A 23974-nucleotide genomic window follows, 5' to 3' on the forward strand; every position below is an offset into this window, starting at 1 on the left:
AAAAAAGATTAAAACAACTAATGCAACTAATGACAATGATAATACTGTAGAATAGCATAACATAGCATTCAAACCTATTTAAATACAAAACAATTTTAATTAATCATAGTTTGGGAAACATATACAGCTCTGGAACAAATTAAGAGACCATTTCAGTTTCTGAATTTGTTTTTACTGATTTTGCTATTTATAGGTAAATGTTTGAGTAAAATGAACATTGTTGTTTTATTCTATAAACTACGGACAACATTTCTCCCAAATTCCAAATAAAAATATTGTCATTTAGAGCATTTTTTTTGCAGAAACTGAGAAATGGCTAAAATAACAAAAAAGATGCAGAGCTTTCAGACCACAAATAATGCAAAGAAAAGTTCATATTTATATTCAAGTTTTAAAGAGCTCAGAAATCAGTATTTGGTGAAATAACCCTGTTTTTTAATCACAGTTTTCATGTTCGCCTCCACCAGTCCTACACGCTGCTTTTGGATAACTTTATGTCACTCCTGATGCAAAAATGCAAGCAGTTCAGCTTGGTTTGATGGCTTTAATCATCCATCTTTCTCTTGATTATATTCCAGAGGTTTTCAATTTGGTAAAATCAAAGAAACTCATCATTTTTAAGTGGTCTCTTATATTTTTCCAGAACTGTATATTTCTTTTTTCTTCACCTTCTGCAGTTCACACTGTGTATATGGAGTCACAGTTACTGAAGCTAAAATACTGTTCACTGTTATGTATGTGAACAAACATACAATTAATCACAGTAGACCATATCACGATTATTAAATATCACTGAGGTCATGTCCATTTATTGTAGGATAAGACAGGCTTATGTAGATTTAATTTTAATGTTTTGGCTGATTGCTGAAGCTAAGAATGGGCTAGTAGAGGACTTCAAAGTTAGCATTGGAGTTGTCACTATAGTAAGTCTTGTGAAAATGTGGCTTAATTAGAGATAGAAAGATGATAGATAGATCAAGTGTCCACACAGATCTTTCAGAACTCGCTCTGGCACCTCGCCGTTCTGTCAGTTTGTAACATGACCATAATGATGTAGACAGTCGAGACCACCAGTGATAATGAAGCACTGATGGTTTGACAAGTGTTCCCTCATATATAAATATAGACAGACTCATAAAATCTTATGGAGATGGCATCACCACTCTTAATTCAGAGAGACAGTGAGCAAAACATTAAAAAGTTTTTAATTGTTTTTTTTTTTTTCTCATAATTGTGAAATAAAAGAGTTGTTTGTGAGAGATTCTGGAAATACAAAGAAGCACAGTTCGGCTTTGTAGCTGGTTGTGTGTCTGTGTCTTTTCTACTCAAGTAATTAACAGTTTTCCAGGGAGAAGGCAGGATTTGAGAAATCGTAATTAGAGATAATGCCATTTGGGACTGACTAAATGTTCCAGTGGCTTCCAGAAAGAATATGTCACTCAAACGTTCTCCTATTCTCTGTGGAATTCAGCTGTCATATGGACAACGCATCGTCTCCTTAGCTTTGTCGCATCTGTTAATAAATCACAGTCTTAGATATTTTACCATCTGGACGTATTTCCTTAATATAAAGGTAATCGGGTTGTTACGAGATGGGCAATTGTAAGAGAACCAGCTTGTTTGCCAGATGGCATGAAGCAGAAAACCTTCTACAGAATGGCCAGGACTGATTTAGCCAGCAGGTCCTGGATCTGTTATTTTTAATATATGTCTTATCAGGACACATCACTGAAGAACATTAAAAATCATTTTTTATGGTTATGCTGAAGACACACAGTTATTTTTTATCTGTAGAGGCAAAGAATACCAGCAGTACACTGACAGCAATAGAACAACAATAGAAAGAAACTATTTAAAATGAAATAAATAAAGAACAGAAATCTGCATTATTGAGAATGAATCACTCAGAGCAAACAGAAGATAAATTTAAGAATTTAAATATCATATTTGGTTCAGAGTTATCCTAACACAGCCTTTTTAATATAAGAAACACAGCAGGCCTTTCCTCACACTGCATGATTCTGTGGAATTGATTCATGCTTCTGTTTCTTCACACCTAGACTACTGTAATGCACTGTTTACAGGATTACCAGAAACCACAGCAGACCGTCAGCAGCTTGTTCTCTGCTGTTAGCGCTGCAGCTGGAGTACTGACATATACAAGAAGAAGAAGAAAACATATTACACTTGTTTTAGTTTCACCACGCTGGCTCCCTGCTTCTCATAATTTATATTAACAGCTTCATACAGCCCAGAGTTACTTACAGAATTCTAAATAAGACTTTTAAATAGGGCCATTTTTTCCAAAACCAATCAAAATTAAACATTTAGTTAAAGGCTGAATACTGTTTTCATGATTTTTTTTAAAGGATTTGGCCTGAAGGTATTTTTGTCTTTTCAAAGAAAAACATTTACAACTATAATTTACAATATTTATAGAACAGACTTTGGAAACAAACAAATGGTAAGGCTAAATTAGTTTAGCTAATGTTACTATTAAAGCTGCAACAACTAATCAATTAAAAAAAATAAAATCAATTAAGTCTTAAATGTGGCAGCTCAACCAGCAGTTCCAAAACAAGCCGTAGTATTAGTCAAGCTAATGTTAGCGACAAGTTCTATTTTTCTCTCAAACAGTTTTACTAGAGCCTACTAGACTGTTAAAACAATCTAAAAGAAAACAAAAGTAAAATAGTAAATTCAAACTTTTAAAAATAATACATTTAAAGCCTTTTTCAAGGACTTTTCTGACTAAATTAACTGTTAATTCCTTTTATGTCCCTGTTGTGTTTTTATTGTGTCTCCACCCTAGTCTTCGTCTTAGTCTTTTGTGTTCCCACGTGTCATTTGTTGCTCCACCCCTTCGTTACCTGTCTCCAAGTGTTTTCTGTTTCCTGTTCCACCTCCGTGTATATATAGCCAGTTTTAGCGTTCTTGTGCATGATTCATGTCTGTCTAGTTGCTGTTTTCTTGTTCTTGTTATTCTTTGTTGTCTACTTAAGTTGTTAGTTTCTTTTCTTTGCTTATTAATTATTACTCACACTTATGTCCGCCTCCTCACCTCCCTGCTGCTGCAACCCTGACATTCATACACTAATATTTTTAATAATGGTAGGTTTTGTTTCCCTTATACAATTACAACATTAGTACAAAGACAGTTTGGTTTATTAACTATAAAATGTAGGAAATTAGATTTTGCTCTTTTCCTATTTTATTAAATCAGTAATCGATTAATCAGAAAAAATAATTAACAGATTATTCGATTATCAAGTAATAGTAAGATGACTGAGAGTGGGTGGCAGATGGATCAGACATTCAATTTTAGAAGTTGTGCAGGTATTTAACATTCCTCCATCCACAGTGTCTTGTGTACCGTAAAAAGAAGGCATTACTACATGCAGTGGACAGCACAGTGGGTGGTAATGATTGTGGCCAGCAGCGTATAGTTAGGAATGTACATGCACATCCTTTCACCCTGTCAGTTTATAGGATATTTTATGTTACAGATATAATGCACTGACTACTTTGTGTTAATTATGCTTTTTTTAATTCTTCATTTCAAAATATAATTTTAAAAAACAGCAGAAGATGTTTTTATCTCCTGTATTGAAAATGTGTGTATTGCCACAGCGCTCTCAGCCACACAGACAAACAAAAACTTCTCTTAACTGACAGACAGAAAAAGTGCCTGACAGTTCTTTGACATGGTACGCTGTGATCTTCAAACTGAAAAGCAGTTTTGACAGCTCTCGATTGATATGTCACTCTGTCATTATGTGGTCTAGGGCAATGGAAATCCGCCTTGGTAAAATTAGTTTATTAGAAAGGGCAGTTCTGTAAGCGTACAATATAGAGCTTTACATTCATGTCTGACTTAGAAAATGTGTTTATTTTAATTTAAAAAGAACTAAAGCAGCTCTGATATTTATCCCAAATCCCTGTCAAACCCTTAGGATGCTGTATGATGCAATAGATGTCAATAAGAGTTAAGGAGCATTGTTGGATGCCGAAGGTTTAAAATAGGCATCCATGTGATGAAGTGTGTGAGCAGTGGATGTGTTGGTGTTTTGTAAAGGTGTTAGAGTTGTGAGGGGAAAATGTGTGTTGTATTAATATCTGATTAGGTGTGATGCTTTACAGGAACAGACATCAGTAAGGAAAAATCCTGAAAAATGTCTCTTTCTGTTGATCTCTTGTCTGCAGTGTGTTTACAGTACAGTGGATCTGTACTGTATACATATTATCCAAATACTGTATTACTGTATATTGTCTATTTCATAATGTTTGGTACAAAAATATATTTACTTGACATACCCTACAGCTCAATATTTTAACTGAAATTCGGCATGAGAACAATTACTTGCATTCAACTATACTTACTCCAGCACATTAAGAGTACCATATATATATTATAAGACCTACTATCAATATATGTGTATGTTCTGGTCTATTTTCATACACTAAGTAACAATAGTAAGGAAAAATGATTCTTAAAAAAAATTTTTGTTTCCAAAGTCAAATTAGCAAGCAAGTTTAATCTACACACTTTATTTGGGTAAGTAAAGCACTTCCATTTATTTAAAGTAAGCTTAGATTTTCAATATTTTAGCGAGGTTAGCAGCAGTGCTAGCCATCGTTAGCAACGCTTAGCGCTAGTAAATGCCAACCGACAGCGCTAGACTGAGAAACCCTGAGTGTTCTGGTAAGCCAGGGAGCTATCAGATAGCGTTTCAGCCTATGTAGCTTGTTTTAACATGTTACAGGCTACAATCCGATATACTTACCTTTAAACGGTGAGAGAGCTAGTGCTGCGGTTAGCGGCTAATGCTAATGCTGCTCCAGCCTTGGTGCTGAGGAAACTTCATTAAAACTCCCTTTTTAATGCTGTACTTCTGTAGAGTGGCTTTAATGCTCCTTGCAACCTGACTGGTAAAATTAATACATAAGGTGCACCAGATTATTTTGGGGAAAATTAAAGGATTTTAAGCGCGCTTTATAAAATACAGTAATTCAGTTTACTTAACCCCCACCATCATGTTTTATCATTTTCTCACATATAGACTGATCCATATGTAAATCCATATGTGATTGTGTGGCTAAGCAGATAATAAGTATGTCCAATTTATCCAGTATTTCAGTAATGACACTTCAAGGTCTTTTTTTCTGCTCATAAATATAAAACACTGATCCTCTTGTCATTTCCTCCCTCAGATAACCTAAATATGTGTCAAATACGGAACATGAATTCATTATAAAGCCCTTTTTCAAAGATACAGTGCCAGATGGAGGACTATTTCTGTATCATGTCTTTTTTCCACTGTAAAGTAAAGAATGTCTGTCAAGCCCCACACCACTAAATATAACTCAAACTGGGTTATTCAACTCTCATGTGCCATAAATACCCCAATATAAACTGGTGCAGAAAGTGTGTCTGTGCAGCTATGGAGCACTAGCATTTCTGACTGTCATTTTTTTTTCTCTCATCTGTCTTTTGAAGTCCTGTGTTCAGAATGTGCTTCTCTGTTTCTCTGCTGCTGCAGTGTGTCGCTGGATGTGGGATAATCTAACATGCTGGCAGCCGGCAAGAATAGGTGACGTGATGTGGATGCCCTGCCCTGAACTCTTCGAGGTCATGAGTGAAGAATTTGATGGTGAGAGACAGCTGTCAGTCATCTTATCCTGACTACCATAATGACTCTGATGTTTTATTACTATATATGTATATATATATTATATATAACTCTAATGAAACTCACTCTGTGTTTTTTGCCACTAGCTCTACTGAAGGCTACCAGTGGGCCTGTAAAAATATATATAATCATTTCATATTCGGGAGTTGAGGTTTATAGCAATGATTTAATAAAAGAATAAAGCTCTGATGAGCTTTATCCAGCAAGACAGCAATGTTATTCACTTAAGTGAACCACTAATGATTGTATGAAGAAATTTTAAATAATCTTTCTCCACTTTCTGGTCAAGAATTACTAGAGGAGATGGAACCTTCCTCTTTTTTTCTTAAATCAACCATCATTTCTTTATTTTTTCCATATTCGGGGTAAAGGTTAATCATCTTACTCTAATGTATCAATCTCTGTATGCTGTTTCATCATTATTAGCTATAATACCTACTAGTATAATATCATCTGCAAATGTATACAGTTCAACACATAATATAAATTATTTGGAAAAAAAAAAAAAGGAGACAAAATGCAGAGTTGTTTATTTTGACATCCTGCTTCCGATTTATGAAAAAAGTTCCTTAAGCTTGTCAAATAGCCTTGAAGATAATATTATATTAAATATAGAACTCTAGTTGATGGAAGCAATGCAAACAGAATGTTAATTAAGGGATGAGGTATCCTTAATTGATCTATTAACACAATCCAAACTGATACATATCTGTCCCAACTTAAGAAAGATGTCTACAAATAAAAAATTCAAAGACTTTCATGTTTCTGTTAGAATGTTGTTTTGCAGTGTTTTCACACCTACCTTGTTTGGTCCAGACTTTTAATGTTGATTTCCAGACAGGGATCAATCCTATTCTTAGATTCCTGTTTGGAAAAATGCCCCTTAGACTCTTCAGTTTTGTCCAAACCAAACTACCATTGGACCAAACCAAAGGTTTTGGTCCAACCAAAAGACATGGTCTCGGTCTGGATGAACTGGACCGTGGTCTAAATAGTTTCCAGTGTAAAAGCATTGTCTGGACAGTTTAGACTTTCGGACCAATTACGGGAACCATACAACAAAAGAAAGAGGTTTAACTGAGAAAATTCTACAAAAAATTCTACAAAAAACACTGTTACATAAGCACCCAACATTATGTCACATTTCTGAGAAATAATGAGTGAATTAATAGGAACAAATTTCCTACACTGATACAAAGACAGTATTATTGTCTTCTTTCATGTATGTCATGGTTTATTTTGCATGGTAAGAACAAGATAGTCTAGAAATGTCAGCAGCAGAAAGCTGATTTTTCACTGTATAATATCACAGTCATGCTTTTTTCCCCTTTAGTAATATGAAGGTTAAGATAAAAAAAATAATATTTTAGTCAATTCACTGTTACTTGCTTCCATTTTCTTACCTTTATTTAATAACGCCCTTTTATTAGAATTTTAACCCCACTACACTTTCAGCCCATTTTGACGCCTAAGTCAACAAAATTCGTCAATTAGTCAAATGAGTCCTGGACATTAATCTATACATTTATCTCTTCTAAAAAACATTCATAAAAAACATTCTGTTTATTTACAACCAGCTTCATTTTCCATTGTTTGTTTAGAGATAGACAAAATAAGGAAAAATGATCAAAATTCAGCATTCGATCCCATTCAATTCCGTCCCCGATCAGTATCGGCGAACAGCTGATTTACGTTCAGCCCCAAACCCTGATTGGTCCAACTCTGGACCTTTCACCTCTGTGAAAATACGCGTTTTTAGAGGACTGTACTGCAGGGTGTAGTAGTTTTTTGTAGCTTGGATCAAAAAAGACAGCTGCCTACTGCAGCAACTAGTAGATGTCCTGGCTATGTAGTCAACTTGTCTATTAATCTATGCATAGTCTATGTCTACCCCTACTGTGTAGTATAATAACAAAATGTACCATGATATAGTAAAATATTGTCATATTTTTTACCTCTAATTGCAATTAACAAACCAACAACTCTGTAGTTACTGCTAGCTACCTTTTTCCATCTACCCTAAAGCAGGTTTGTGATGCATGTTGTTGCATGAAATCATGTGTAAAGTGTAACTCAGTAAAGCAAGTATCCATAACTAGCCTCTCTCTTTAAACATGTACAGAGACTGTTAAACAAGTTCCTGATATATCTGATTTAGTGGAAGCTGTAATAGATCTATTTTATCAAACAATGATGGTCACTAACTTTCCACATGTATTTTTTAGATTTGGGAAAAGTGAGTCGGAACTGCACTGAGGATGGCTGGTCAGAGATGTTCCCTCACTATGTGGATGTGTGTCCCTTTGATGATAATCGGACCAGTCCAATGGTAAGCATGACAAGTCTGCTATTTCAACAGGACATTGTTTGTCTGCATGCTGCTGTCGTCTTAAGAGCTTGGCTTGAACACACAGATGCTATGTTCTGTGGACACAAATGCCTTGTTGATGCCAGAGGAGAATGGCCAGACTGGTTCCAGCTGATAGAAAAGCAACAGTAACTCAAATAACCACTCGTTACAACCGAGGTCTGCAGAAGAGCATCTCTCAACATCAGCACAACACGTCCAACCTTGAGGCGGATGGGCTACAGCAGCAGAAGATCACACCGGGTGCTGCTCCTGTCAGCTAAGAACAGGAAACTGAGGCTATAATTTGCACAGCCTCACCAAAATTGCCACCAGATCTCAATCCAATAGAGCACCTTTCACTCTAAAAAACAGAGGTATGGTATGAGTACTTTTTTGTACTCAAAGGTACACTCTTCATAATTGTACCCTCAAAGGTACAGTATTGGTCTTTACAGGGTCAGATGTGTTCCCTCTGAAGTACAAAGTCTTTCCTGACAGCAGGAAGTACAGATTTGTACCATTTAACCAGCCAATAGGTACATTCAGTATTCTGTATCACTGTACTGACAAACAATATATATTTTAATTGCACATTTTTTTATTTGTAAGCCAGATCATTTTGGATTATCAAGTTTTTGAGCCACATTTTGTTGATGATAATGTTTATAATTTTTATAATCTTTACTGGCACAAAAAACATGGGTACAAAAAAGGACTTTCACTGAAAGGTACTTTTTTGTACCTCAATATAAGGTGCAGCCCCAGCGACAAGCTTTGTACTCTTCTAAGTACAAATCTGTACTTACTTTTTTTAGTGTGTTGGGATGTGGTGGAACGGGAGATTCGCATCATGGATGTGCAGCCGACAAATCTGCAGCAACTGCATGATTCTATCATGTCAATATTGACCAGACTCTCTGAGGAATGAATCCAGTATCTTGTTAAATCTATGCCACGAATGATTGAAGCAGTTCTAAAAAATGGGGTCCAACCCAGTACTAGCAAGGTGCACCTAATAAAGTGGCCGGTGAGTGTACATTAAAGCTGCTACAATGGCAAATGTTCCACTGGCATTTACAGCATAGATTTTCCAAAGCACTCCACTGAAATTAATAGAACGCAGCAAGGAGGTGCTTCAAGTAGAGATCCTTGAGTGTGGAGTCCTTGAGATAGAGGCAAAATAATATTGAGAACGAGACAGGAGGACATTCATTTGCGGATTCCGAGTCAAGTGCTTGGCTGCAGTTCAACACAAGCGTATTGCTAGCTATTCTAGTGTAGCATCAGTTCTATAGATTAACATGTATCTGTGCCTAATTTTATGTTCATATGTTCTTCTGTTGTGGTGTTAAAACAATTAATCTGAGCAATAACCTTTTCCTGAACTGTAAAGATGAATAAAAACAGAGACTGCACAGGATAACACTGAGCAGTATTTAGATGGTTCAGTGTTGAGCAAGTGTGCATAATGTTGAGGAGCTGTTAAGTCCTTGGAATGTTGTTGTACACATTTTGGTGAATTTATGTTTGAGGCTCAACTGTTCTTCAGGGAGAGCCATTAAAAGTTCCAAGAGTGGAGGTTAAAAGTTTCCTGTGGCTTATAAGCTCCAATGCACTTTATAAAAAAAAACCCATGTGGATGAAAATGTACTTCAATCTGAAATGCAAAAAACAGCAGATAAGTTTCTATAATCTTAAAGGGGAAAAAAGTAAAAAATATACACACAGTCCAGTCAGAAAATTATAACCACATCTAGTTCTACAAATATGTAGACTTGATTATCCTCCTTTCACCCTGTTCTTCCATGGTCAGGACCGCACAGGGTCACCAAATATCAGCTATTATGTGGGTGGTGGGTCTCGGCACTGCAGTGACTGTACTGACATGGTGGTGATTAGTGTATTAGTGTTGGTACGAGTGGATCAGACACAGTGGTGCTGCTGTCGCTGATGGCTTGAGAATAGACCACCAACTGGACCAACACAAGCTGTGCAGCAATAGATCCTTTTGTCCTGAAACACGAATTTTGTCGATTTTATATATATATATATATATATATATATATATATATATATATATATATATATATATATATATACAACTCTGGAAAAAATAAAGATACCACTTTAGTTTCTGAATCAGTTTCTCTAATTTTGCTATTTATAGATAAATGTTCGAGAAATTCCTGAAATAACAAAAAAGACGCAGAGCTTTCAGACCTTAAATATTGCAAAGAAAACTATTTTATATTCATATTTAAGTTTAAGGAGCTCAGAAATCAATGTTTGGTGGAATAACCCTGCATTTAATCACAGTTTTCATGCATCTTGGCATCCTCTCCTCCGCCAGTCTTACACACTGCTTTTGGAACTTTATGCCACTCCTGGTGCAAAAATTTAAGCAGTTCAGCTTGGTTTGATGGCTTGTGATCATCCATCTTTCAATTTGGTAAAATCAAAGCAACTCATAATTTTTAAGTGGTCTTTTATTTTTTTACTTTTAGTACTAAAATCTGTTCTAAATATGTCCTTGCTGCACAAAAATCCCATGTCAGCTCAGGCTGGTTAGGTTGATAGAACCACTTAGCCCTTTCCAGTTTTTGTTTGAGCTTAATACTTTAGCTCATCTACCAGCATGATGAACCTTACCAAACGAGAAAACTGATAGCTATACCAAAATGTTAAAACTGGTTGACCAATCAAGCTATTCATGAAAAAACCCATACATTATGCTGGTCAAGAGCTGCTAAATAAGTTAGCTTACTGTTTGAGAGTGTGATTCAGCCTTTTAGCCACCGTGACCATCAAAGACCAGCAATAGACCATATAAAACCATAAGCTGGATTTTTCACCAGGGGTAACACAAGACAAATTATATGTTAATCCATTATGTGGGTGGATCCAAACGTCTATTACACACAATTACACACAAATAACTGCTGGAATAACTGTTGCTGTACAAGTCATAGATAGCAAGTAGTTAGTGTAGTTAGTGAGTATTAAGGTGTAGTCTGAACAAAACCTGGAAACTCTTTAAGAAACCTTTTTGACACAGTCTGCTGTCAATGAACTGTAACCCCTTAGAATAAGTAATTCTTGTTTGTGAAATTTAAACATCACAGTGATCACTGTAGTAGTACAGGACCTTAAATGGCAAATTGCTTTAATTTTGAAAATGTATGAATTTACAATGATGTACAGTATTTTAAAATGTACAGTTTTGTTTTGTTTTGTTTTTGTCCATTTGAGACAAACATAATATACTTTTGTATGTTCTCTTTTTCAGGACAAATATTACGTTTCTGTGAAGGCCCTGTACACAGTGGGCTACAGCACCTCACTGGTGTCTCTCACCACCGCCATGGTCATCCTCTGCTGGTTCAGGTGAGGGATCAATAGATTAGAGTATCCGGGGGCTACAAAAGCCTTTAGCTTTCAACAGACGATGTTAAAAAGATTGCATGCTACCTTTCAGAATGGCGACTTTGTGAAACTTTGTAAAAAACTTTGTAAAAAAATGCATGTAATGCAGATTATTTTTATTTTAATAAGTAATTTCATACTTGGTGTGATGCAGCATTTCTCACTCACGGCTGTATTTGATCTCCCCACAGGAAGCTGCACTGCACCAGAAACTTCATCCATATGAATCTGTTTGTGTCTTTTATCCTGAGGGCAATCTCTGTCTTCATCAAAGATGGAATCCTGTATGCAGAGGAGGATAGCAGCCACTGCTTTATGCACACTGTGAGTTATACTCTCTCTCTCATTTTTTCTCTCTCTCTTTTGCACTCTTGACATTTCTCTTCATTAAACGGTTTATTGGTCATTTTAATGCTTTAACTAAAAGCAGCTATTAATAATCTCTCATTAATTTGTGCACCAAAAACAGCACACACACATTTCCCTTTTATTATACATTTGTGTTACAAACTTAATTATGAAGTTTTAGAGCAACATTTATTTGCTGAAGCCTACATATAAAATCAAACAAAAACAATAAATTCAATTTCTTTCCTAATTTTATTTTATAATTTTTTTTTGGACCTCAAAATGTTGCTGTACACTGACATGCCACAAGTCATGGGATAGCGTTTTTTAAGTAAAGATGATGAAGTGCTACCTGAGGATATGGCTAAGGAAGTGTGGGAGGTGTTTTCTAGTGAGTGAGGCTGAATACTAGCCAGTGTGATGATGTCCAGGCGAATTATCAGAGATCGAGCGAGGCCTGAAAGTCAGTGTCAGGTGAATAGGTCATTCCGCATTCAAAGTTACGTAGGAATTTAATATTCCTTGATCCACATTGTCACGTGTAAACTGAGAATATGTTGTAGAAGGCATTACCAGCCACAGTGGACAGTGCAGTGGGTGGTAAAGATCAGGCCCTTTGCAAAAAGCTGGCCTGGAGCCCCTAGACAGCCACTGGTTATGAGTTGAATGCAACAAACTGCAAGGGATGTAGTTTAAATTCTTTGACAGTCAATGCAGAATAAAAATCTAACAACACTTTTTTCAGAATCTCCCTCAAGGGGGCTCGTTCCGTTAGTTACTGACAGTAGAATATAACCAGACTGGAACATGTTCAGCAGTATTTATGAACACCAGCTGTTCGAAAAAGCTACTCACTGACATTAGTTTCACCTTCAAATCATGGAAACCACACCCCTAACCTCAAACTATCCTTTATATTTGGCAATATTTGATTAACTTTACATGCCCTTACTCATCTTAAGTTTATTTAACTGAACTGAATTTTATATGGTTATATTTGTATCCACGCTCTGACTGAACAATATTCCATTTTAGTAAGAACAGTGGTTATAGCAGCCACTCTGGCAAACATATCCCACAGATCAGGGCAGCATTCTGTAGCTTTCAAATCATAGGAAACAATACTACTTCCTGTCCCATGACATGTGGAATGTCAGTATATAGCTTTGTCAATCTGTCTGTTACAAATGAAAATTGCTTGACAGTAAAAGTGTCTGCTTGTATTGTCGTTGCAGGTGGAGTGTAAGGCGGTGATGGTGTTTTTTCACTACTGTGTTTTATCAAATTATTTCTGGCTCTTCATTGAGGGCCTGTATCTTTTCACGCTGCTGGTGGAAACGTTTTTCCCTGAGAGGAGATATTTCTACTGGTATACCATCATCGGCTGGGGTGAGCAAGAACAAGCTTCACAGTCGGATTGGGCAGTGTGATTTCAATATGTTGTCATTTTTAGAACACATTACATCACAATACATGCATACGCATAACTATACATTAGGAATGGAAATCACAATAATGATGATATCACAATACTGTGATTCTGACATACTCGAAAGATCACAAAACTATTATCTGACACTTCACAGCTGTTATCTTAAAGTTGTATTCATTAGGTTTAACTATTTTTCGGTTACATTTTAAATAAAGAAGATACTTGCTAGTGCATTTAGCTTGTTCTGGTTTATTTGCAAACCCTGAGATAAGTTAAATATTGTGTTACACAGCATATATTTGCAAAAATAAAAAGTCGCATTATGTGAGAATTTGTCATTGTTGCTCCTGAGCTCCCCCTACAGTCAGGATTAGGAATTTGTGGGCCACAGAGTGGTCCAGCAGTTTAAAGCACTGCCACTATGATCAAGAGATGGCTGGTTCGAATCCCGTTCATGCAATTTGCCATCAGGTGCCGGAGCCCTGAGACAGCACAATTGGTCTTGCTCTCTCTGGGTGGGTAGATGGCGCTCTATCCTTTCCTCATCACTTCTAGATTGATGATTGATCGGCACAAAGCGTCTGTGAGCTGATGTATCGGAACCGAGTCGCTGTGGTTTCCTCCGGCGAAAAGAGGAGGCGTGTGCTAGTCTTCACCCTTCTTGTGATGTGGCATCTGAACATCTGAAATAAATTAAAAAAAATAAAAATTTTAATTTGCTCTTTGAGAGATACAGAACGGGCATCTAAAGTAACAGAAGCTAGACGAATTTACACAAAAAAAAACACTTCACACTTCACACTGCTAGTTTTCTTCTGCTCTTCACCAGACTTACAGTGCAGTGCAGTTAGCAGTGTGCTGAACTTTGAGTGGCAACCATTAAAATTGAAATTCTCCCTATTGAAAGAGGAGGGAGTAAGGAAATATTAATAAAGCAAAGTATTGCAATATTTTTCTTTGCCATACTGTATCGATTTTCAGAAACACAGTAGCAATTTTTAATAAACAGTTTAGATGTTTAGATTGGTGGCAGACAGTGTTTCATTTTGTGTTGTGTTTAAACCCTGAACACTAGATAGCAGCTTAGTAAACTGTGTGGTTATATTGCACTGTTCTGATAATATAAAAAGTTAACTGTTCTTTTACTCTGGTATATTATAAATATGAATGTGCGTTTGTTACACTATGGCAGTTTCTTAAAATCATCTTGTGTACAGTGTTGCAATAAATTGTAAATCTCTGTATTGTAATGCCTATCGTTCTTGCCAATACAGAGCCCTAATTACAAATCACTGGAGCATCACAATGATCTTGAAGCTGCTTGTGTAGAGTAAAATGCTACATAATTCATAATTCATTCATTCAGTATTTCTTGTACCTTTTGTTTAGGAACACCAACTGTGTGTGTGACAATCTGGGCTGTTCTTCGAGTGCATTTTGACGACATTGGGTAAGATATGGTAGAGTTATATGATAGAATTCATGCATGTGTTTGTATTGAGGTGCATGTATATTAACTGAGGTGTTTTTTTTTTCTCTCATGAATTTGCTGGCTGTGTTGAAATCGTTTGTTCTTAGATGTTGGGATATAAATGACAATGCTGCCATCTGGTGGGTGATAAAGGGACCTGTTCTTGCATCCATCATGGTGGGTGCAAACATGCATATATTTAAAAATAATAATAATAATAATAAAAAATATATATATATATATATATACACATAAATATTTATCTTAACATGAATTCTGTGTTTTTTTTATCATTTCAGATCAACTTTGTCCTCTTTATTGGCATCATTATAATTCTTGTTCAGAAGTTGCAGTCTCCAGATATAGGAGGAAATGAGTCCAGCATTTATCTGTAAGTGTTGCATCTTTATCTTACATTTATTTTAGTTGTATTTGTGATTTATTAATCACAACTTTCTGCTTCTGAATACTGTATGGTTTACAGGCGCCTGGCCCGCTCCACTCTGCTGCTCATCCCTCTCTTTGGTATCCACTACACTGTGTTTGCCTTCACTCCGGAGGACGTCAGTAAGCGAGAGAGGCTCGTGTTTGAACTTGGTTTGGGCTCTTTCCAGGTATTTAACCTCAACCCGCTTTATTTACGCAGATCTGAGTCTTTACGCTAGCTTAGTGGCTTTGGAGCATTTGCTTAATGGACCGGAACGTTTTTAGCCGTCTTTTAAAACATTCAACTGCTTGTAGAAAATCTGTGGCTATTGTTATGTAACATGTATCATTATTTATTAAGTATTAATTTCTAATCAGTGTTCTGTCTTGTCAGGGCTTTGTGGTCGCCGTGCTTTACTGCTTTCTCAATGGAGAAGTAAGTCTGTTTGTAAATTCACAGTTTGCTATTCTTTTTTATTTGTTATTAAAACTCTGTCAATTTGTCTTTGATTCTCTTTGTTGATCACTGTATTGCACATGGTTTGACAGCATTAAAAGTGATGCTACTTTTAAATGTGTTAAAGCAAATAAAATTGTGAGTTAATTTATTGCATTTAAACGGTTTGGTTCATCAGAACGTAACTTGGTAACACTTTACTTGGATGGTCCATTTTATGGCTTAGTTGATGCTTAGCTGACATTCAACTAACACTGAATTGAATGTCCATTAAATTTAACTTAACCCTATGTTGAATGTAAATGATTCAAAATAGAACCTAACCCTACACCTAACCCTAACCTTAACCCTTAATCAATCCTACAATCGAACCCTACACCTTAACCTAAACTTAAAATCTAACCCTAAACCCAATCCTAAAGTATTAATATAAGTGTTTGGGTTAGAGCTGAATGTAGGGTTATATTCAATAGAGAATCATTTACTTTCACCTTTTAGTTCATTTGCATTTAATAGAGATGTAGGTGAATGTTAGTTGAATGTCAGTTGAGCATCAAAGAGGCCATCAAATGGACCATCCAAGTAAAGTGTTACCCGTAACTTTAACAGAAACTGAAAAAAAAAATTGTTGAGTGCAACTATTTATCTAACTGAGCCTAAAACTATAGATATTATTATTAGTAATAGACTAAGTAGAGTCCAACAAAAAATGTTTAAATAATTTCAGCTGGTGCACACTCACTGTTGTTTTGAGTAAGCCCTGTTTATATTGTTAAGATGCAGATCTAAAGCTATATATACACACAGGTGTCTCTAATCAGACATCTATAATGATCCAAGGATCACCACCTGTTCGAATCCTGGACCATCAGCAGCCAGAGTCTGAGAGAGCACATTTGTCATTGTTTTTTCTTGGTGGGCCGTACTCCCAGTGTGATGCTAGTCAGCGCAGGCACCTGTTAGCTGATGTATAGGAGCTGGGTCGCTGCACTTTCCTCCTTGAGTGCGCTGGCTTCCCATCACTGATGATGCTGCAAGAGGCAGTGATTCACATGTGTCGGAGCAGGCATGTGCTAGTCTTCACCCTCCCAGTGTTGGAGGTATTACTAGAGTCCTAATGAATGGGCTAGATAATTTGCCTTTCAAATTAGGGAGAAATGGGATACAATTAGAAATAATTTCTATATAATGTGACGCATATCTGGACCAGGACCAGGACTGAGAAACACTGTAACACTGTAATTAAACCCTTCTCCTTCTCTTCACGGCCTTTTTCTCTTCTCTTTGATGTAAAATTCAGAAGATTCTGTTGCATTGCATTGTATTACATATACAGTTCTGGAAAAAATTAAGAGACCACTTAAAAATGATGAGTTTCTGATTTTATCAAATTGCAAACCTCTGGAATATAATCAAGAGGAAGATGGCTGATCACAAGCCATCACAACCAAGCTGAACTGCTTGAATTTTTGCACCAGGAGTGGCATAAAGTTATCCAAAAGCAGTGTGTAAGACTGGTGGAAGAGAACATGCCAAGATGAAAACTGTGATTAAAAACCAGGGTTATTCCACCAAATGCTGATTTCTGAACTCCTAAAACTTTATGAATATGAACAAAAATATCTTTGCGTTTTTGAGGTCTGAAAGCTCTGCATCTTTTTTTTCTCATTTTCTGCAAATAAGTGCTCTAAATTACAATATTTTTATTTGGAATTTGGGAGAAATGTTGTCTGTAGTTTATAGAATAAAACAACAATGTTCATTTTACTCAAACAAATACCAATAAATAGCAAAATCAGAGAAGCTGATTCAGAAATTGAAGTGGTCTCTTGTTTTTTCCAGAGCTGTATATCAGATTTAAACAACACATATTGAAAATGACGAAGTTACTTTAAACTAACTTAATTATATTATTATTATCAGAGAAGTTCTATGGCGTCTCATATTGTAAAATGTTAGATGTCAACGAAATATAGAACGTAGAAATATAATTTCAGGACACTGCTTGTCTTTCTTACGCCAAATTACTACCAATTGTATTTCAATATTCCCCGACATGAAAAGCATTCATTGCAAAACTTACTCATCAGTAAACATTACATTAAATCAGCCATTTCTAGTCTTTTTTCATTTTTTTATGCCATCATTGTAAAGGAAATTTGTTGTAAACTTGTTCTCTCTGTAGGTGCAGTCAGAGATCAAGAGGAAGTGGAGAAGCTGGACAGTGAACCGTTACTTCGCAGTGGACCTGAAGCACAGACACCCGTCCTTGGCCAGCAGCGGCGTCAACGGAGGAACCCAGCTGTCCATCCTGAGCAAGAGCAGCTCCCAGATCCGCATGTCCAGCCTGCAGGCCGAGACCCCGGCCACATGAACATCTGACCAGCTGAGCAGAGACGGGTCCTCTCCGCAGACACACGAGCAACTCCTTTAGTCCTAGCGCTATCATAGTCCAATTCCACGTCAAAGTGTTTCCATCGTCTCTTGTATGAGCTCGGATTGTGAGGGGCCAAACCTTGGCTGGACGACTTCCATCAGACCAGTCTGCACCTGAAGTGCTTTTGAACACAACTGAACCAGAATCACGTGGAGCTGGAGCGTGCAGATATTCCAGCCTCAAAGCACAGAGACAAACACACACACACAAACACATACACACATACACATACACACAATTACACAGAGAAATGGCTCAAATCTGAGATCCTTTTGGTCCTATCTGTGGAGCCAAAAGAAGATCTAATGTGTAAAGTCATGCTAAAACACTGAAAAAAAAGAGATAAAAACGTTTTACATCACTTACATACTTTTGTGATGACCCTGAACACAAAAGCTATTAATGAAGACCTGCCAAGAGACTGCCATCCACAGTGATGATCAATCAAATGTGAACCATCCACTCAGCCATTAGGAATGCCTGTTTTTCTTGAGGGCTATAAAAAGGAGCAAAGCATTGACGTATCCTTGTATATATTATCATCACTTCTCTTTTTAAAATCACGTCTTAATCCACCAATCATGCAACAACTTCAGAACTTCAGAAAAGAGGGATATTTCAGCACTTAAATGGACTTAATCTCCCTAATCTCAAATACACTGAAGCATCTAATACAGACTAATACAGAACTAGAGGTGGTGAATTAGAAGGACTTTCGGTCAGTCTTTCACTATATGGGCGAAGGACATGAGTTCAGGTACTTGTGGTACTATCCTGTATCGTTCTGCTTAGAATAATGTGCATGAAACTGTAAGAAAGACGACAAAAAAGGAACTTGTTCAGATCTCTGGTCAGTCACTCATTCACATGTGAATATCCGTCATGTCTCATCTCAGCAGGCATATATATTAGTGTGTAAAAATGCAGAAACCCAATGCCTGAGAGAGATTTCACACACAAAGTCAATACATGCCGCCTACCGATATGGTGCGGCTAAGGCGATGTTTAGGTTTTGTTTGTAATAAACTTACAAACGAAAGAGCTGTCAAGAACGATCACGCAACTGACACTGCCCAACAGCTCTGTCTGATAAGTGTTAGAGAAAAGCACCTTAAAGCTTTCTCTTCAGTCTTAAAAAAAAAAAAATGAATTTTGACCATCATGTGTTGAACTGTGAATGTGTGTGATTGAAGAACACATTGAAAAGTTGAAAAATGGAATCTATCTTGTTCTCTAAACTACCGGGTTAAAGCTCAAGCTCTCGTATTGAGGAAAATAAAGGAGAACAAATCTACATAGAGCTCAGAATCGCAAATGACGACCATTACAACAAGTACCTTAAAGTGTAGAGTTGTTTTTTTTGGATGTGAGTGGATGCCTGTTGTGGTATATTTTTTAGATGACTGTCTAGTTTTTTAATCAGCCGTTAGTACAGAAAATGTCACTAAAGCAAACAACAAGCAAAACACCTCTTAACTCTTAACATGTTACAAGATTAACGTTGTTGGTGTTGTTGGCATGAACTTCAATTCAGTCTTAATTTTTTGGTTATTTTCCTTAGTTCTACAAAGTTGCCAAATTTGGAGTCATGTTTGTATTACTGAATATCGTTGGAGGGTTTACAGCTCAAACTAATTTTAGATTTTAAGTTTTTTGGTTATTTTCGTACATAAGCAAGTAAGATATCTTACAGTGTGGAATTTCTTTTGTGGAAACATTGTGTTCCTCATTATGTTCTTCATAGAAGTGAACTATAGTGAGAATATTTCAGAAGTGCCATATATACATATGTATCATTTTTAGTTCGCCTGATACTTTTGTAATTAAAAATTAATTTTTTCCATAATTATACCCAAACATGAAGTATTTTATTGACAATTTCCCTGTTTTTGACACAGGACACCTTTAGTACTCCAAAGATTGATATTTGGACATTTCACTCAATAAAAAAACTACTATTGCCATACTGGATCAGAGGGAAAGGGGAATATTTACAACTGATGTCATTTCAAAACACTTATTTTGTCTTTAAAGTGCCTTTTTGCACAATAGGAAGATCATATAGACAGAAAAGAAAATTAAAAATAAAAGTAAAATAAACTGCAAATGCATGAAATGAAACCGCATTGCTCTGTGGAAGTGCTTTGACTGTACTTCACTACATCAGTGTTTTAAAACCAAGAGGCCTTCAGAGGATTAATACTCATTTTGTTTTATAGCCTTCAATTAGATTTTTGACCTCTTCGGATTTTTCTTTTGGAAACGTATAAAATGATGTGCATTATTTCAGTTGCTTGTAGATGTCTTTAATATGAATATATCCTAATTAGATTGCTACAGTTTTGAATGTTTTATGTTTGAAGAATATCAGGCATATTAATACAGCACGATTAACTTCGTTATAAACATTAAAACATGCTCCCTTATTAATTTCTTCTTTTTTTATGGCTGTTAACATTTGATACCTTTCATTTGATATGACCAGCTTAGACGTTTCAGTTTGTCAAAAGTGTCAATCATTTTTTTTTTACAAACAGAAACTGCAAAATCACAGAAAATTCAATAATAATAGAAGATGAGACAAAAAAGATTGTATGTTTTGTATTATTACTATTTATTTCAGTGTAAATTGCTACTATATATATATAAACTAGTCTCGTTTTAGGATACTTTTTGATGTTGCATCTGTTGCATTAATTTTTATTTGATTAATTTCCAAGTCAGCTGTACAAAACTGTAGTAAATGTTTTTAAATCAGTTAAATCAGCACATTACATAGAAGGCCTCTCCAGTAGACTGTGTTTAATATTACTGTTACGTGAACGATGATATTAGTGGTCCAAAATCAGCAGCAGTATTTAATCCTAATTTTAATCAGGATTGGAACTGGATTCTTTTCTGCAGACTTTGTGGCTTTGCTCAACTGAATTTTTTTTTTTTTGAGCTTGCAGCAAACGACCTTTGTTAGCCAAAAGCCCTTTTGAATTGTTTGACTTGGCTAAGTACAAAAAAGATTTACACAAAAAATTTCAGTATTACTAATAAGATCTTTCTTAAAACCTGATTTTTTTTTTTATTATTGTGAGACTTGGCTAAGTACAAAAATAATTTACACATAATTTTCAGTATTACTGAGAAGATCTTTCTTAAAACCTGATTTTTTTTTTTATTATTATTATTGTGAGACTTGGCTAAGTACAATAATAATTTACGCATAATTTTTAGTATTACTGAGAAGATCTTTTTTTAAAACCTGAGTTTTCTTTTTTTTTACGTTTCCATGCAATTTTGAATGAAAGCTAGTGAGGAAAAGGAGCTACTGTTCTGACGTTCAGTTCTATAAATAAACTGTCTTCTCTTATTGGCGTTGATGTCAAAATAACAGTGTTCAGTTGTTTAATTGAAACACAGCAAGAACCTGATTTGCTAGAACTAGATCTAGTAGTTGATAGTATAAATGTAAACAAGAAGTGTACTGTTGTGGCCCATGACATGGTTATGAATTGTGCATTTATTAAGTGCAATATTATGCTACTGCTGCAGTATCTGCTATTTGTTGAACGTGGGTAGTTATTTGAATCTTCTCTGTGCTAAAAGTTTTTCTTGGTGGTAGTCTTGTTGAAACTGTACAGCCTGCAGTAGCGCTGCCTATAACCTTCTTGAATCTGATGCATGCCTGTTCTGTGGTTTGGTGGTTTCCTCTGCAGATTGAACATGTGATTAGTTATATTGATGTTTTGAAAATCAAACATGGAAAAACAGTTGAACTACAAATGGTTCTTATCCAAAGAACCACCTAAGTGACATCTTCATTCATATTTAAAAACTGTAGCTGGGTGTATGTATCAATCTACACCCCAAGCAGCAGCTTCAACTCTCCAGACAGCAGCTTACCCTTGATTTTAAACTTAAAAACCCCTCTTCAGCCGCTCTACACACTGCAGCAGCTCACGGCTCTTAGCTTTCAGCTCGTGTCTGCACCCACCACTGCAGAATTCACATGCTGACACTTGCCAGAATGTTCATTAATCATTCAATAAGCCCCAAGCACAGGGCTATCCATGTTTTACTGAGCTTAAGTCATACGCATTATGAGTATTATGAAGCTATGAAGATTTCACGTGTAATTTCATATCTCACAGAACATCACATCTCAGTGAACGCTCAGTCAGTATGTCTTACTTAAAACATCTCTGGTAACTGAAACCCCCAGAGGAACACAACGGTCACAATAACTTAACCAGTGCCACATTTTACAGTGACAAATGCATAATGTCTTTTTTCTTTCTTTCTTTTTACATATTCATTAAACAGTTAGCCAATTACGCAATTATTAAAAAAAAAAACATGCTTTGTGTTTGCTCATAATCATCTGCATTCTACTTACTAACATGCTTTCTAGCTTTTCATTCTTGGACCTCAAAAAAAAAAAAAGCTTGGAAAAGCTGTTGGATGGCAATTCTGCAGACAAGCAATGACTGGACATGTCACCATAGGAGAGAAATCTACAGCTAATCTTCTTGCTGCTCTTGTGGAAGAAAATAAAATCACTTGTTTCCTCTTTATTTTTTATCTCGAAATCAGTTCTGCTGTAAAGTGTCCATTTGATTTGATGTACGTTAGACTTTTTTGTATATTACCTTTGAATTGCATTAAATGTCTCTAAAACTAAAAAGACTCCAATACTTTGTTTTGTAAGAAAACAAAAGGCATTTCATGTTAAAAAAGAATAAATAAAAAAAATTAAAATGACAAAAGACAACAAAAATTGGAGAACATCAAATTAAAATTCTTTGATCTACAAATTACTTTTAGATCAATAGTCGTCTCTTGCAAAAGATGCACAAGCATGTCACTGTCATCATCATAGAATATGCCCTTTTTGCAGCACATTTGTTTAAATCTTCACTTACTTTATTAAGTGCCTTTGAAGCAGAGAAGGCTTTAGAATACACAGAACAGTGGGAATGTGCAGTAGAATATGCAGGTGGGCAGCGAAAAATCTGCCTTATTTTTAAATCCAAAACTTGACAGGTATGTGCAGGTTATTGTAAATAAATTGCAGTGTGAAATAGTTTTCCATGTTGTAAAGCATATTTTGGACATTTTAGATGAAATAATGTAGAAAAATAAATATGGTGAAATGCAGTTTGAAAGCATTCTTTGATGAGCAATCATGTGAGAATAATGAATAAAGCAGCTGATGAAACACTAGCATTAAGTGTACATAGATGGTCAGTTAGACTGTAGATTTTTATATTGTTTGCAATAATTATATATTATATTATTTTTTTTTAATAGCACTGTAAGAGCAATAAATAATAATTAGTAGAGGGCAAATGTTAATATGTTCTGTATTGTCTAGCCTGCGGCTAAGCATAGCCTTCCAGTTGTACAACAATAAAAGTGTCTCTGCTAATATTCAACATACAGTCTTCCCTACTGTGATGTATTGATACTTCATGTTGTGTCACGCCACACCACCAGGTGGCGCCTCGTACCTCCAATATGTATTATGACTGAAGTAGAATAAAGCAGTGTGATAGTACCCAGCTCAGAGTCTGGTTGTGTTATTGTGAGCTCCCTACTTTGGGCAGGATATAACAAATTGGCGACGAGTACAGTGACCCACTCGTGTCATTTTCTGATGGAGGAGGCTCAGCAGTAACAGGGGAGGGAGAAGAATTCCAGGAACAGACAGTTCGGAGCGAGCCCCTCGAGAAGCACAGGCACCACTACCACCAGTGAGAATGGCAACACTGCTGGGACACATTGATGCCTATGACGAGTCATCGGAGCAATGGTTGACTTATGTCGAGAGGTTTGAACATTTTATTGAAGCCAATGATGTTCCTGATGCAAAGAAGGCAGCAGTATTCTTAAGTGTCATTGGGGCAACTACATATAGCCTACTGCATAGCTTACTAGCTCCGGATAAAC

General features: G+C 36.0%; 1 protein-coding gene across 1 annotated transcript in view; it reads left to right on the top strand.

Annotated features, from left to right (window-relative positions):
• Window positions 1–22709, top strand: part of adcyap1r1b (adenylate cyclase activating polypeptide 1b (pituitary) receptor type I) — a 52847-nt gene extending 30138 nt beyond the window's left edge. Inside the window, exons 4-14 of the mRNA XM_022675855.2 lie at window positions 5541–5651; window positions 7916–8019; window positions 11327–11424; window positions 11655–11787; window positions 13047–13200; window positions 14633–14693; window positions 14822–14891; window positions 15014–15105; window positions 15199–15328; window positions 15535–15576; window positions 17783–22709. Of these exons, the coding sequence (XP_022531576.2) occupies window positions 5541–5651; window positions 7916–8019; window positions 11327–11424; window positions 11655–11787; window positions 13047–13200; window positions 14633–14693; window positions 14822–14891; window positions 15014–15105; window positions 15199–15328; window positions 15535–15576; window positions 17783–17971 (1184 nt within the window). The 3' untranslated portion in view covers window positions 17972–22709. The remainder of the gene's footprint in view (window positions 1–5540; window positions 5652–7915; window positions 8020–11326; window positions 11425–11654; window positions 11788–13046; window positions 13201–14632; window positions 14694–14821; window positions 14892–15013; window positions 15106–15198; window positions 15329–15534; window positions 15577–17782) is intronic.
• The last annotated feature ends 1265 nt before the right edge of the window (window positions 22710–23974 follow it).

This window comes from Astyanax mexicanus, chromosome 5, assembly GCF_023375975.1.
Source record: "Astyanax mexicanus isolate ESR-SI-001 chromosome 5, AstMex3_surface, whole genome shotgun sequence".
NCBI classification, from domain to species: Eukaryota; Metazoa; Chordata; class Actinopteri; order Characiformes; family Acestrorhamphidae; genus Astyanax; species Astyanax mexicanus.